This window comes from Haplochromis burtoni, unplaced genomic scaffold (genome assembly GCF_018398535.1).
Source record: "Haplochromis burtoni strain Fernald_Lab_line unplaced genomic scaffold, NCSU_Asbu1 Contig_351, whole genome shotgun sequence".
Lineage (NCBI taxonomy): Eukaryota > Metazoa > Chordata > Actinopteri > Cichliformes > Cichlidae > Haplochromis > Haplochromis burtoni.
In genome coordinates, this window is record NW_024582712.1 from 529,872 (window position 1) to 546,665 (window position 16,794).

General features: G+C 39.5%; 2 protein-coding genes across 5 annotated transcripts in view; one reads left to right on the top strand and one right to left on the bottom strand.

The window, feature by feature from the left end:
• col28a1b (collagen, type XXVIII, alpha 1b) overlaps nt 1-2,792 on the top strand; it is a 23,097-nt gene extending 20,305 nt beyond the window's left edge. For both annotated transcript variants that reach the window (XM_005942843.3, XM_014340259.2), the window contains exon 35: nt 2,495-2,792. In XM_005942843.3, the coding sequence (XP_005942905.1) occupies nt 2,495-2,667 (173 nt within the window). In that variant the 3' untranslated portion in view covers nt 2,668-2,792. The remainder of the gene's footprint in view (nt 1-2,494) is intronic.
• Nucleotides 2,793-2,895: 103 nt separating this feature from the next.
• On the bottom strand, nt 2,896-15,292 carry si:dkey-256h2.1 (uncharacterized protein LOC337520 homolog). 3 transcript variants are annotated; one of them, XM_005942844.3, is made up of 13 exons: nt 14,642-15,292; nt 11,685-11,824; nt 11,330-11,505; nt 9,512-9,672; nt 9,240-9,380; nt 7,797-7,918; nt 7,072-7,240; nt 6,696-6,841; nt 6,257-6,381; nt 5,790-5,916; nt 5,341-5,474; nt 4,254-4,375; nt 2,896-4,102 (listed from the first exon to the last, which is right to left on the bottom strand). In XM_005942844.3, the coding sequence occupies exons 1-13, from the start codon at nt 15,067-15,069 to the stop codon at nt 4,087-4,089; spliced, it is 2,007 nt and encodes a 668-aa protein (XP_005942906.1). In that variant the 5' UTR covers nt 15,070-15,292; the 3' UTR covers nt 2,896-4,086. The 3 variants fall into 3 exon arrangements, with proteins under 3 accessions (XP_005942906.1, XP_005942908.1, XP_005942907.1); XM_005942846.3 differs by having other exon boundaries at nt 4,203-4,375; nt 14,642-15,291; XM_005942845.3 differs by lacking the exon at nt 2,896-4,102 and having other exon boundaries at nt 4,163-4,375; nt 14,642-15,291.
• Nucleotides 15,293-16,794: the final 1,502 nt, after the last annotated feature.

Here is a 16,794-nt window from a genome sequence, read left to right on the forward strand (position 1 = left end):
TTTTTTTTTTATCTTTGAACACACCCCACCCTCAATCAGCCCCCAACTTCCTCTAAAGCACAATCAATGCTTACCAACAAGGTTGCCTAGCATCAGTTGCTTAGTAACCACTAGCCCATTGCTTTCTACTACAAAATCTGTCACTAATTCAGAACTAAATTTAGAAATGCCTTTGATTTATCCCCCTGACTGGATTGACAGAAGGAGTCTTTGCTTGATTTTCACCCACAGCTCTATCTTTCTTGTACTGAAATCAGAAGCTGCTAGCAAGTACTGTCTCATGAAATCAGTGCCAAGATAGGAAAGTGATTCATACCTTTGTGTTGGTTACTGCTGATTACAACAAATCAGATGTTGTTGCAGCTGTTTCACAGATAAAGAGAGACAGCTGAAAATATTTCTTCATATAATGCAAACTATTGGTGTGCAGGGGGAAAAACAGACAAAACAAATGTTACACAAGAATGAGACAAATTGAACCAAATTCAAATATGCAGATCAATGATTCTGTGATGCCCGTCCTCATTCCTTTAATGCTTTACTCAAAGCATTAAACAGAACATTTCTTCCCGTATTTTATGCAATATTGTGCACAATATAGATTAATACTACTGCTATGGAGACTAAGTTCATTTTAAATACTTTGTATTCTCTTAAAAACACACTAATACATCTTATTCCCTCTACATCCCAAATGTTGGCTATGGGGTTTATTAAGAGAAAGCTTACATGTTGACATGCTAATTTACTTGCTAATGCTACCTTGATTTTTCACACATATCAGTGCACATGCACAGTGCAGATTTTAAATTATCACAGAGCTATGACAGGAGAACCACGGGTCACTTGTCAAGCAAGCTAGTCTCATCTCAGTTAAGTCCACATTTGTATCTACAGTGTGCATGTGCAAAAATGCCATTTAACCTCCTAAGACCTGATCTCTTTCATGGCAAGATCTGAAAACTGCTGTTCACAAACGCTGTCCATCTAATCTGACTGAGCTGGAGCTGTTTTGCAAAGAAGAATGGGCAAAGATTTCAGTCTCTAGATGTGCAAAGCTGGTAGAGACAGACCTTAAAAGATTGTAGAACCACCTTTTTTGCTGCCAAAGTATTGACTCAGGGGGCTGAATAATTACGCACACCCCACTTTTCAGTTATTTATTTGTAAAAAATGTTCGGAATCATGTATTATTTTCGTTCCACTTCTCACGTGTGCACCACTTTGTGTTGGTCCTTCACGTGGAATTCCAATAACATTGATTCATGTTTGTGGCTGTAATGTGACAAAATGTGGAAACGTTCAAGGGGGCCGAATACTTTTGCAAGCCACTGTAAAGGCTGGACATGGCCACAGTGACTTCACCCATTGGTTAATGAGATTGTAAATCTTTGAGCTGAGTATTTTTGCTCTTGACCTCTTGGTAATCGTTATCAGAGATCAAAAGCAAATGCTTACTGGGACTGAAGAACTGGTTAATTACAAGTACGGCCCACTTTGTCATCATTTCTAACTATTACAGGGATTTAATTTAAAATACTACTTATTTACAAAAATTAGCATCATTTTAATCCAATTGGAATTTACTGGGTAAACAATTAGAGTGAGGCCTTAAGTCATCAGGAGCTTGCAGATCAAGGGAAGCAAAAATGAGGGTTTTTTTTTTTTTTCTATCTAAAAGAGCCGCCCCCTGCTGGAGAATATCCATCAGTGGCTCTGAGCAAGAACTGTCACACAATTTAAACATGCATTTGAAACTATAGGATTCATATCTTATTTTTCAAAGACATTTCTGTACAAACGCTGTAAACACCTGCATTCTTCTTACTGCTCTGATGCTTCAGAGCAGTAAAATTAAGCTTTTAAATTGCTTTAAAAAGGTTGCTGTTTCAAACAGCTGTCACTTTCAAAAATGTTGTGATAATATAGGGGTAGGTATCACTCAGTCAACTGGATGATTTAGGCAGCAAAACTTGACTGGAATCAACCCTAAATACCACTTTCAAACAGAACACTGAAGGATTCTCTCATAATCATGATCTCATGAATCTTGTAAGAATTGAACTGCCTTGTAGGGCCAAAAATATTGATCAGTGTTGTCCAGCAGCTTTTATTTGGATTGGTGTAAACCTTGCTACAAACATTGATGGTCATCAGAGGATCAAAGCAATCCTCTAATGTAATTCCTCTGTCTACACCATGAAAGTCACATTGTTGATCTATTAGAAACTGTTAGGTCCCACATTTTGATTCTAGTGCCATTTTCAGTTTCTCTCCCAGATGTCCTTAGTTCTGCAGAGTGCTTAATATATTACAATACAGGAAACTTTAAACCATGTTTCAATGCTTTATTTTGCCCCTCTGTCCTTGTCCCATTAAACAAAAAAAGAAAACATATTTACCAGTAACTGAACACAGCAAAAGAATAAGAGTCCCCACGGGGCTGCTAGCACAGGTGTCGTCTCTGATAACACTATTTTTTTGTGGTCTCTAGCCGAGCGCTGCACCCAGACCCTGGATCCAGGGCCGTGTCGGGAATATGTGGTGAAGTGGTACTACGATCCCACGGCGAATTCCTGTGCTCAGTTCTGGTTTGGAGGCTGCTTAGGGAATGACAACAAGTTTGATACTGAGAAGAGCTGCAAAGAAGCCTGTGTCAAGGCCTGACACGCACATGCCTGCAGTCACACACACACATATGAAATGCTTAGAAAAGATTTTGATTCAAATTGATGTGAGATTTACCAGAAAGTTCACTTCAGTAAGTGAGTACTCTTGTAGTTACTTTGGCACGGATAGATAAGCAGCTAATGTTAGAGAGCATCATTAAATCAAACTGAGTTTTAGGTTTTAAATGTAGTGGACTACTTATTTGTGGTATTTGTCTTAAAACAAAGAAAAAGAGGAAACAATTTTTATGTCACTTCAGAGCTCCTCTGTTAAAATACCACTAACTTCTTTAAGAACAAGAAAATGTAACTTTTTTTATAATGCAATGTTTTTTAATGATACTTTTTATATGTATGTTTATTTTTAATACTTATAATGTCATTAAAAGATCAAAATAAAAGTGTACCTTTTAATCATGAGCATCCAAGTTTCATCCAAGGCTCTTAGTTTAAGGTTTGTGCTGAATAGACATGATTTTTTCCCCCTCTCCAAATACACACAAAAACAAACAAATAATGCTTCTAAAAATGCTTGGTGTATTTTTAGATTAAATATTTAGTTTTAGATGTTAAACAAAGAGACTTAAGTGCTGGGGAACTGGAACCTTTCTTAAAATCAGCCCATTTTCATGGGATCAAAGATAACTGACGACACAGGTGTGGGTATACCTCATAAATTAAACTCATCTCTGGGCGATTCTTTGTTTGAAATTTCCACTTGTAAGCTGAAGCCATGAATGCACAAGTAGTAAAGTAATCATAATGAAATAATGCAAGTGATAAATTAAAAAAGCGAGGAGTGGCCAAAGCAGCATGTGTGTCAGACTTCCTTCATGAAGTTTTAAAAATAATAAATTTTAATAAAATCTAATTACACTTCAGTCTTTTGTGACATTTCTTTAATTTTAAATCTATTGTGTGTAACATAGAGAACCAAGTATATTAAAACCGTTTTACCTTCCAAACATTTGACTGTACCCACCCGTTAAAGAGGGAATCATTAAGCTCTGAGCTGCAGCAGCTAATTACTCTGCCGACAATTTCCCCAGATCTTGCTAAACAAGATCCAAAACGAAAATAACAAAAACACCGACAAGAAGCAGATGTTCTGTTGCTGAAGTTGAGAGGATTCACCTCCCATAAGAAGCACAATTGGAAGATGACTCAGCGCGAGACACTTGCTTCAAGCCAAAGTTTCAAATTGGACATGATTACATGTAATTACGGAGGAGAGGCTGCTCTCAGAACAATGCATCTTCAGCTTGAGACAAAAAAAAAAAAAAAAAAAATCATATGGAGTGCCCATTTAGCTGTAAGGCGTCTTCTTGTTGACTTTGGGGTAACGTCTCCAGAGAAATGTAAATGGCTGGTTTTGCTGGACGAGGGTGGCAGGTATTATTTTGCATCACTGCTGCCGTCAGAACCGTATTGTGCTAAAGTTAATTAAATGGGAGAAAAAGCAAAGGAATCAGTGAACAAAAGCGGTGGAAAAAAATTTTTAAAGAAACATTTTAATCGTTAAACTGACTGTACATTCATTCAGATCGAAATTCACAGGAGAGTTTTTAAAAAGAGCGGGATCACTTGTAGAAGACGAGGGAAGAGGTCATGATGATGTATCCTGGCTGCTGCGCTGGGTTTGGATCCCGTCCGTTGAACAAGCCAAAGTAGACGACAGTGTTGGATTCAGACCTGCTCATGTTGAGCTGTCGGGACAGGAAGAGAGCCGCACAGTGTTAATAAAACCTGTCTAATGAAATGACGTGAGGTTCAGTCTCAGAGACTAGTCAGGATTTACTCGATTAGATCAGGAGTCTTTGGGGTCAATAACTCACTCGAGAATAATAAAGTGCTCCTTTATTCTAATGGGTACAACTTCAAATCAAGTGCTTCTCCTCAGCATGACTTCAATTTGAGGTTCTTATAAAACTACTGAAGAAGAGAACCCCTTAGAGAAAGCACTGTGTAAGTGTGTAAGCGACGCAGTGATGAATTCCCACTGGCAGATTTCACATTGTGTCCTTCTTACAGCAAACTGATTGTACTTTTACTTTTTTCCTACTCTTGAGTCTGTTTGATCCCTTATATGTTCATGGGCCCCACCCATCTGGATTCAATTCTTCTGTCAACACGTGGAAGCCAATCAGAAGACAGTCAGCTAAAAGGAATGGAGACGAGAGCTAGAACGATTTCAGACAGAGGGACTGCATCAAGGCCAAGAATAAGACAAGGATTATTTTGAACTGTCAGTCATGCAAAGCTTCTCTATCAGAGGCCAGTAATGTCAACATTGAGCTGGAAATGAGCATAACAGAATATTCAGCCTAGTGCAGCTGTGCATCCGTTTTGAAGACTCTCCAGCTTTTAGACAGTTTTGATTTCTCTTTGTTATTGTGGACACCACTAGAAAGCTCACGCAAAAGCGTGTAAGATCTATTATTGCCACATCTGTCCTTAAGAAACATGAAATTCTCAAACTTTTTTTTAAGGCAACAGTTCTGTTGTGTTAAAAAGCTATAAAGCATGGCTCAATTGCCAGTAGCTGCTTACTGTGGCTGAATAACATTTTAGGACTGTTTTGTTGTGGGTTTCATATTAAGAGGAGCTTTAAGTCTGGCATTTCATAAATATTTAAGGGATGAAATGAGAAACTTGGTGGAGAAGAACCAACCTGTTTGGTGACGTCAACCCTCCACGGATTCACCTGTAGTCCATCACACCAGCCTCCTCGGCCGTACAGCCATGTGCCGTGTTCGTTCGGTACAGCGCCCTCTTTGACGCGCATTGCACAGCCCAGAGCCGTTCCTAATTGTCCCAACATGACATGGCGTTTGATTTCCAATTTGCACCGACCAGTTTATTTTTAAGGCTTTAACAAGCACCTTGATAAACAATCCTCAGGTACATTTGTAGGTTAGTTCATCAGTAGAATATTTTTTAAAATTAAAAAGAAATGTAAAGTTTGAGGATTTCAAATTGATTTTTGTGGATAGAGTATCGATCTAGTATTTTTAAATTTGGACGGCAGGACAAAATTAAACTTGTCCTGAGGACTCAGACCACTGACAACTATAACATCTAAAATCTTTAGCAGTCATGCAGAAAGCATCTTTTCCTCACCTGCAGAATCAAATACGTGGGTGTTGTTATAAGCAGCGTTGATCACGAAATGGTGGGAGGTGACACAAAATTCTCCGCAGCCGTTCTCGTCGCTGCCGTGTCCTGTGATGACAGCGTACAGCTCCACCTGAAAACAGACATGCAGCCAATGTGATCCTCCACAGACAGCTGTAAACAACTAGCAAAGACTGTATGTAAAAGATGGACGTAGCCATCGTGACTTCAACCTTAAGGACTCTGAAGATATATTACATTGAAGCCTTGAGCTGCGTTTTCACCATCGACTTCATGGCGTTTTTCTTGAATAACTGTTTAGCTCATAAATTAAGTTAGCAGTAGGGTTATTTTCTCCATAAACTTCTATCCAGCCTGACCCCTGGTGGCCATTGCAAAGAATGCAGCTGGAAGTTACGTCCATCTTTTAGAAACAGGCTTTGACATTTTGTGGTTAACATCATATCCGATACCTTTTTGGTGGACGCTGGGACAGTGAATTTGATTGGCTGGTACCTCTTGTTGTAATTTTTGTCAAAGGTTCCTCCATCGTACAGTGACATCACTTTAAAGGGATGAAAGCTCTCCACAAAGTTTCCTGTGACAGAGAAAAAAACCAAACAAAAAAAAAAAAATCTGATGCAACATCTTCCTCTAGATTTACAAATTATGGAGCTTTAATAATCCTGATTTTTGTTATGCGTTTAATTGATTATTAATGATATATTTTGAATATGCTTTAGCATCCAAGTGGTTTAAACATACATTTTAAGATCATATCCTGGTTTGTTTGCATGAGAAAGATTTGCTCAGTAGTGCCAATTTGTGCTCAGCGCACACACACTCATGACATGTTTGTAAAATGTAACAAGCTTCCTGCTGCAGTTTGATTGCATCATCTGTGTTATTCACCTGTCTGATTGGTGCCACTGAACCTCAGATTGAGGGAAACAATCCAAGGCATCGCCCAAGGCACCGTCTTCATAGTGAAGGTGCATTTATTGCTGTCCAGCAGGGGGATCAGAGGGGACACATCCGTCAGCCAGCGCCCGATACCTCTGGTAAAATAAGACAAAAATCATATTGCACAAACTAATAATAATGATAATAATAATAGGTTGCATTTATATAGCGCTTTTTGGGGCCCTCAAAGCGCTTTACAATTCCACTATTCATTCACTCTCACATTGGCACACTGGTGGAGGCAAGCTACAGTTGTAGCCACAGCTGCCCTGGGGCAGACTGACGGTCATAGCTGTGCTATCAGTGCTTCCCACGAGCTTTGTACCTGCGGAAGGCAGTGATCCATCGACCCAGCTCCATGTTGCAGTACGGACTCGTGCGGTCGCAGCAGACAAAAAGCTGCACAGTGTGATCCCACTGAGCGCATGACGAGTCTCTCTTGCCCGGACATGACAGCGATGCATCAAGTTCCAACATGTCAAAGTCCAACAAGTCTGTGGACAAAGTACTTTTTTAAAAAATAAATAAATAAATAAATAAAAACATACATTTTCCATCTTTCTTATATGTCAATGTTCCTGCTGCCGAGAGTCGACCATTCACCTATTCCAGTAGGATGTTAAGTCACTCTGTGTATATAATTTTTGCAGTTAATGATGAATCTTGAGTCAAGATGTCAAAAAACTGCTCTCTAAAAATAAAAAATTAAAATAAATAAAATTAAAAAAAAAAAAATCATTTGAAACTCCAGAGTTGAGAAGCCCACAGAGGGGCTGCTCCCAGTCCCTGCCACCAGGACAAAGAAAAATGTTCATATTTGAAGTTAAGATGAATATCCAACATTGGTTTGGGGTGTAAAGAGTCATGATAGCCGCAAAATGATCAGTTTTATTTTAACAATATCTGATATTTCTTTTCTGTCACATGAATCTGATTAAAGCGTAATGCTTTCACAGATAAAAATCAGTCTATTACAGCAGCATTATATGAACAACTTGTCTATCACAATTAACCTGATTATGTAATTAACAGTTGTTTTGATAAACTTACCTATAGACAGGTCGACTGTGGCCACGGCTCCTTTGTCCCCTTGCATTTGGACTTTATCAAAGACAGAAACAACTTTTGCAGGATTCTGGAGTTTAGTCTGCAGATCAGCAAAGAAATCAAACCTGGAGACGAAGCAAAAGTAACTGATCAATGACAGACAAAAACACCCAAAAAAAAAAAAGCAGTGCAGCCATGGAGAGCTTGTACTGGTGACTACAAACTACATCAAATGCCATAACCAAAATATCTATTTTGAGGTTCATTATGCATAAGATACAGCAGTTTAAAAAAAAACAAAACAAAACAAAAAAAAACCAAATACAAAACAACATAAAAATTTACTGCATATAAGTTTCATCCTTTAGACGTGTCACATGTCCTGTCTTTTGTGGGGGGTGAGAAAGGCCATGGGCATTGATTTTAGGAAGTCTTCTTATAGCTCATCACCTACCATCATTACAGCTGCTGATATTGAGATTGTGGAGAGTTACAAGTATTTAGGGGTTGTTCTTGACCTCAAACTGTGTTTTGAGCCTCATGCTGATGCCACTACCAAAAAAGTTCAGCAAAGACTGCTCTTCTTAAAGATGATTAGATCTTTTAATGTCTCATCTGAAATGTTCTCCTTGATTTACAGAAGTTTTATTGAATCTGTTATTTCTCTCTGTATTGCCGCTTGGTTTGGTAACATGACTCTGAAGAACAAGAATCGTTTTGGGACTTTTGGTAAAAACTGCCAGCAAAATCTCAGAGCGTTGGCAAGACAGGCTTTTGGCCATGTATAACAAGCATGTGCTGAGGAAGGCTCGCTTTATGGTTGTAACAATTGACTTGTTGCCCTCTGGCCATCGTTTCAGAGTACCTGCAAGGAAGACCAAAACAATCCAGGTTGCTTTTATCCCTACTGCAACCAGTTTACTTAATGGCATGTCTTGTGGCTTTTTATCATTGTTTTGTTTATTCTTATTGCTGCTAAACTGATTTCCCCCTGTGGGACAATATAACCAATGTAACCAAAGCAGCCGACGTAAAGTGGCTGCATTCAACACAAGGAAGAAGAAAGCTACAAGACCAAATGTTCCATCTTGCAGTTCTAAAGAAATTGATCAAAACTTCAATTAGCATGTAGGTTTTTCATTCTACATAACTTAACTCTTATTGTTATTAGAACTAAAAAGACTAGGAACTTGAGACAGAAAAAGGCATAAAATAAATTACTCAGTGGAACTTCTATTATAACCGTCTCTGAAGAAGGCCTGGTATTGATCATATGTATATTAATCCTAAAATCAAAGTGCTACTCAATTAAAACAAAAAAAGTTGGATTCAGATTCCATCTGTGAAATCTAATAATCAGTTAAAACACTGGAATAAAGCTTCTAGTGTCCTCTTGTTACATTATAAACCGTAATCTTCCAGTTTCAGTAACCTTCATGTACTTACCACTGGGCCTGCCAGTTAACAAAGCTGAACGTGGGGTAGAGGAACCAGCCCATCTCAGCCAGCAACCCCTGTTTGTCAATGCTGATGAAGAAATTTGGGGACGGGGTGTTCTGGAACGACACATTGACCAGCTTTCCAAACCTGAACAACAAATCGGAACATCAAAACAAAAACCATTACTGTGACCTTTTAGAAGAACAGTTAGTCCTTGTACGTGAATGTGAAGCATCAACATCAGGAGGCTTTTAATCCTGCAGGTGAGCCGATCTTACCGGAGCGTCTGAGCGACCGCAGGGTCCTGATGCACCATGGCAGCTGGGATGCTGAGCAGCGAGAAACACTCATCCCCAACACAGTTCATATCCTGGAGTGGATTTCCAGGGAGGGTATAGACGAGGACACCGGAGGCATTGGACTTGGCCATGCTCTGAACCTGAAGGAAAACAAATCAGAGAGGATGAAACTGTTACAGACCTCAATATTAATAATTAATAATTAATGTCTATGCTTATGTAATTAATGCATCCATGGTTTGGTCTATAAAAGAAAGGAAACAGGGAAGAATTTATTTGAGGCTACAATGCTGAAAACTGCTGAACTTGACATTTATGGTAAAGGTCACATAGATTTGAAGAAAAAAAAAAAAAATTAAACAAATGGAACATTTTTATTTTTCCACCAGAAATGTCTGTGGTCTTAGCTTCCTGATTTCTCTGTGCCTAACTCCTTGGAGTCATATAACAAGGGGAAGAGTGATTTGACTCAGAACCATCAGCAGACTTCATAAAACCAACTATCCACAGTGTCCATCCCACACTTTGATATATGCTGTGAAAAACAAATCCCCATTGATAAGTTGAGCAGTCTGCAGCACAGTGGCTCACGGGTGCATGTCTTTTGGGGGAAAAGTCTCCAATAAAGGTTTTAAAAAAAAAAAATCTAAATTTAAAACTTTAATAATCTCAATAAAGACATATCTGCCTATGAATCTGTCAGCAAGGGGCAAAACTTTTGATACTGGAAGCTTTCTGGTTCCACTAGTGGTCTGAGTGCTATTGGCCAATCATGTTTGAGCAGGCTTTGACTACATGTGGGTAAACAGTCTGCGTAGAGAGCAAATGAGGGATTGGATTTGCTGAAATGCAAACCCAAAACTATCAGTACAGTCTGCCAATGATTTAGTTTTTGTTTTGTTTTTTTGTTTTTTTTTTTAAATCATGAAGTTTATATATTTTTCTCCTCATTCAAACAGATAATAATAATAATAATAATAATAAATTGGATTTATATAGCGCTTTTCAAGGCACCCAAAGCGCTTTACAATACCACTATTCATTCACTCTCTCATTCATACACTGGTGGAGGCAGCTACAGTTGTAGCCACAGCTGCCCTGGGGCAGGCTGACAGAAGCGAGGCTGCCATATCGCGCCATCGGCCCCTCTTGCCAACACCAGTAGGCGGTAGGGTAAAGTGTCTTGCCCAAGGACACAACGACCAGGACAGAGAGCCCGGGGATCGAACTGGCGACCTTTCGGTTACAGATATGCTTCCCAACCCCCTGAGCCACGGTCGCCCACGTGGGGGTCAGTGCACAGCTTTGATGTCCATCAGCTACACCGGAGACCAAGAAGTGTTGGCCTCACCAGCCAAAAGTTCCCAAATTATTAAGAAATAAAAGTCAAATAAAAACCAAGAATTATTGGTTTCAGCCTCTCAGCATGAAGACTTGTGGTTTCTCCTCCATCGTTTCATTATTTTTGTCATTGATTTTTGAGTTGCCTTTCAATTCTGTCCTTTGTAGGTTGATCATTTTTACTTCCATCAAATGATATAGCATACCTTCATCCCTAACACATTACCCAGCCCACATCTGTATAGATATCCAGCATGTTTGTTTTTTCTATTGAGATCTGATGCGTTTATGTAGTCAAGCTTTAAATGTCAAGGGAAAAAAAAAAGAAAAAAAAAAAAGCCTTTTAAGTCTCCGGATCCTCCCAGTTCGATTTAATTTCACTGAACTTCAAGCACGTCACCACAGAAGTCAACAAACTGGAAGCAAAAACATTCATTCAATTTGACACTAACAGACCTTAGTGAAGAAAGAACAGTTGCCTTCAGACACCCAGGCCACAGCACCTGCCACCGAGGAGAAGGTTTCACACCCATCTCCAGCATCAATCACTGTATAGGACTTTGAGCCCCAGCGTGCCATGAGCCAGTCATATCTGGCATCTAGTCTTTTAATGATCACAGGCATCTTCCACTCTGCAGGGGGGAGCCAAGAATTACAAATAAATGATTCGTCTCAACATTCCTCTGCATTCTAAATATTAATATCTACTAATAAACAGACCTGAAATTAACCTTCTGACTTCACTCCTCTAAAAATCAGGCAGGTCAAGAGAAAAATCAGTTGCAGAGTCTGATTTCATGCACTGTCTTACCCTCTGAGATGAAAGCAGCCTGGGAAAGACCACAGCTGTGTCCCATGCAGCTCCAGTAGTAAAGCACTCTGGGGATCCAGTTACCCAGAGCAAAGACGGGCACCGGAGAGAAGTGCAGCCTGGACAGAACCTCCTTTTTACTGCAGAAACGTAAAAGAGGCAAGCGCACGGATGGTTATATTAACTCAGGAAGAACCATAAAACCTTATTTTCAGCTCCAAGTTTAAACTCTTGGACTTCAAAATAATCAATTTATTTCATACAGTTCATCTGCTAACTTTGGGGGGGGGGGAGAAGCCATTTTAGTCATATGCCTTCTGATTGGCTGCACTTCAAAAGCAGAAGATCGGAGCATCAGGTGGTTGTGGTTTCTGTGTCTTAGATCAGCGGTCCAACCTTTTTTGCACCACGGACCGGTTTATCACCAGTGTGTGAATGTGTGTGTGACTGAATGTGTAAAGCACTTTGGGGTCTTTAGGGATTAGTAAAGCGCTATACTAATACAGGCCATTTACCATTTATGTCAGACAATATTTTCACAGACCAGCCTTTAAGGTGTGGCAGATAAATACAACAAAATAACACCAGTACCGGTAGCAAAAAAAAAGAAAAAAGAAGATTTATTCATAACACACAGGAAAAGACCCAGGGAAACTGAGTTAACGATGAAAAAGATAAACAAAATAACGATAAAAACCTTGAAAACCATAAATTTCACACTCGAGCCTCAACTCTTGCAGCACGGTACCAAACAACTCACAGACAGGGATATCCCCTGTGACATCATACAGAACCAAGAAAAACTGTCCAACACAAAGCACTTCGATGTGTCTGAAGCTTTTGATGGCCATATTTAATGCAAGCATCCACCATTTTAAGTGCACATATTTGAAAGTAAGAAAAATCCTTCACAGGTTAACTCTAAACAACCCAAGAAAATGGTTAATACAATAAATGTCACTCTGGCAGTGACATTTGGGATCTTGCTCATGTTAATAAAACATTGAGATTTAAATAAAAACATCATGTTTTCCAATAGACTAAGGAGTTCTAGGTACTTTTTACTTCTGCTGCGCTTCCCTTTTTTCCCAGTGCAGTTTCCTGTGTTTGGTACAGTATGTTGTCACTATTATTAAGATGGTTCCTGTTTCACATAACCGATTATTTTACAGCTTTGAGGATTAATGTTCCTGAAAACTGTAAAATAAAATATCAGCCTCCTGTGCAAGTTTAAAAAAAAAAAAAAAAAAAAAAAAAAAAAGGAAGTATACTCTGCTCATTTAATCTTCCAAGAAACTTTTTAATGTCAAAACTGTTTCACAGCACAGAGTTGAAATAAATGATGAAAGTGCTAAAATTATCCATCGTATGAAATCTATATTTTATGATCCTTTGGAAGGCCCTGTGTGTTTCACGTTCAAATAGAAAAAGGTAAATTTCCAGTTATATAAACTGAAATTTTATAGTTTACAGACAAAATTAGCTTATGGATGGGAATGCATTAGAGAGGAAACTAGTGGGTCTCAAAGCTTTATGGAATTTGAACCAGAGCAGAAAAGAAGTCACATTTCACAAGTCTGCAGGTTTTTTGTTGTTAAAACTGTTTAATTTTTAACGGGCGACCGTGGCTCAGGGGGTTGGGAATCACATGTGTAACCGGAAGGTCGCTGGTTCGATCCCTGGGCGCTCTGTCCTGGTCGTTGTGTCCTTGGGCAAGACACTTTACCCTACTTGCCTACTGGTGTTGGCCAGAGGGGCCGATGGCGCGATATGGCAGCCTCACTTCTGTCAGTCTGCCCCAGGGCAGCTGTGGCTACAACTGTAGCTGCCTCCACCAGTGTATGAATGTGAGAGTGAATGAATAGTGGTATTGTAAAGCGCTTTGGGTGCCTTGAAAAGCGCTATATAAATCCAATCCATTATTATTAATTTTGCATCTGAAGCTCTCAAACTGTCTTTAAATAAAACCAGCAACTCCAACTCTATGCAGTCACGTGAAAATACTAAGTACAGGTTCTACTATTCAAATGAACATGATCATCAGCAGGTATTAGCGCCCACTCAAAGTACAGACCTCAATCTGACTGAAATGCTGTGGAGGGACCTTAAGAGAGCTGTGCATAATTTAATGCTCACAGGCCTCAGTGAACTGAAGAAGAGTGGGCCAACATTTACCCCCCAACAGGGACAGAGGCTGAAAGTCACACACAAAACCATTACTTCAAAGTTCCTACTGCTAAAGGTCGTTCTACAACTTATTCAATCATTGGATGGACTTAGTGTTTCACAGTAGGTCTTTTGCCACTTCAAGTTGCTGAAGCCAAAGATTTAACCAACCTGCAAAAATATTAAAATTGGCAGAAATTTATCCCCAAGTGAACTTTCAAGCACTTTAAATGATTTATATTTGTCAGTCATAATATGCACCACATTTGCTTTGTTGCTCCTGCTGATATTTGTGTTCTGTTGTGTTGTTTTATTACCCGATCCATCATCCTCTTCACTATCTGTGCAGTGCTTTGCATGTCATTTCTGTAGTGATGTTGTGATTGCATTTAAAAGTGGGTGTGCTGAAATATTTCCAGATGTGTACAGCTGTTCTTTTAAGCCTTTTTTCTGTTCCATTTTCACGTTTAGCTTTTAGCCTCTAGTGGAGGTTGCATGTTCTGAATCCCTGTCCATATCTAACATTTGACAGAAAAGCGAAGTTTAGCCTTGTGCTTCAAAACTAGACTGTGCGTATGTAAAGTGAGCATAGGTAACTCCACCACCCACAACAGAAAATTTTTGCATAAACAGCTTCAGAATATTAATTAATTTAATATAATTGTATTGACACTGAGTATGTTTTACTCAGTGCAGGTATGCATTGCCAAGTGCTATTAAACATCTGTTTTCTATCACCACTGGAACCCAATTCGTCTGCCTTACAGCGAGGATGAGTCCTTCACGCTCACCTGTGGGCGGCGGCCCGCAGCACCTGCTCCCGCATCCAGAGAACATCATTGACCACAGAGTCGTCCAGGGATAGGAAGAGCACTTGTGTGCTATTCGGAAGTTCCTCCACGAGACTTTTTAGCGAAGACTCTGAGCTCCAAAGGCACTCCAGAAACCCTGAGTTGTTGGTGAAGGCGTGGATCACCAGAGGTCCCCTCAAAGCGTCGGGCTGGAAGGAAAACTCCCCATCCAGAGTTGGTACTTTGAACGCGTCCGCCGGGTCACCGGGCTCCGGCCCTGCGGGAGGTTGCCGAGATCTCAAACTCACCGTGCTGTCACCTTCGGTCAGCAACACCTGGCGCCTCGGTCTCCCTCCTGTTTCAGCGATATGAGCTGCCACAACAATCAGGAACCACAACAGCGCAGACTTTGAACGCAACAAAGCCATGTTCCCGGTGTAAGCTAGTGCCCGTGAACTCACCACGAACAACCGAGGTCGGACATCACTTCGCCAAAAGTTAACTTAAACTTAAAGGGTCAGAGTCTGTTTAAGCTGTCCCCAGACGACCTGTGATTTCCTCCTTCCACCTAATCATGACATCCAAACATTTGAGCTGGAGGCGGGCCGAGCCGCTGTCTACGGCAGCCCTTCGGGGACACAGGTCCAGGAAAGCGCAAACGGTACTTTTAACGGAAAATGATCTGAAACAGAGAATTTGATTGGTCGTCAAAATAATTAAATCTGTCGTGATAAAACGCTTAGTTGAGGCGGAAAACATTAGCAAAACAATAGGAGACAATAGCTGCAAAACGACTAGCAGAAATAAATTTTCAACATCTCGCGAGATTTGATGATTACCTGACCTATTTCAGAGAAATGTTTTAAGACCCCTGACATGTCTATGAACCATCCGAAGATAAAAAAGAATCCAACTTAAAGGGGAACCAGTGTAGCGTTTACACATAACAGACGAGTTAAAGAAGCAGTTTTAAAGTTTAGCATCAGGTACTTTGTTACTGCTGACCTGTTTCAAAAACACAGAAACTATAACCATTGCGGGGCAAAAAAGAAAGAAAGAAAAGAACCACAGCAGGTGAACAGTGTAAGTGCTTAAGAACATGAATAAAAACATCAAGGAAAGACTTGATACTGGTCCTGAAAAACGTATCTGGTTCTTTAGTTGATCAATCTACTGTTGACTGAATCAGAATCAGAACTTTATTAGTTCCTAAAGAAATTATACTGAAGCCACCTTGGCAACGTGTCTTGTTCACAACTGAACAATATCAGTCATTGATCCTCCGTCTTACCGACGCAGTGTGTTCATACCTCATTAGAATTGTAAAATACTGTGTTTTGGCTTTATATACTTTATTTACATACATGTTTCCCCCTATTACCAGTTTTCTTTCCAAAATATGAAGAAATGAAGGACACTTTAAGACTTTTGCATAGTATTGTACACATTTACCCGTGTTTACCCCCCCTAGTTGTGGTAGATAGCTGTTGCTCCTTGTGCCTGGTTCTGCCGAAGGAGTCATCCTGTTAAAAGGGACATTTTTTTTTTCTTCCTACTGTTGCCAAGTGCTTGCTTATCGGGGGAATTTCCTTGTATTATTGTAGGGTCTTTACCTAACAATATAAAGCACCGTGCAGGTGACTGTTGTTATGAATGGGTGCTGTATAAATAAAACGTAATTAAACTGAATCGTATTCTTTTATCTCAATAAAAATATTTAAAAGGTTATCCGACACAAGAGCCAATTCAAGAACTAGAGTATGCCATTACAACATATATTGGTTGCTATTATTAAGAAAACTATTCAGTTTTATCGATATAAAGTAAACAATGTAAAGTACAAGTATAATGTAGCTCTTTATATAACCGTATCTCATTCATCAGGACATTTTCTTGCACATCTGCTAATACAAAAACTAAGGCATGTCTCAGAGAGCTTCACCATATCACAATCATGTCAAATTTGAGGTTACATATTGAGAAATTAAGATGTAAAAGGAAGTACAAAACCAAATAAAAATGGATTATAAAAAAGTGGTGGTTACATACAGCAACAATAAGCTGCTAAATGCACAAATCAGAGTCCACACTGCAGTGTGGACCTGTAGGAGACCTTGAAAATGATAGTTACGCACTGAAAATTAATAATAATT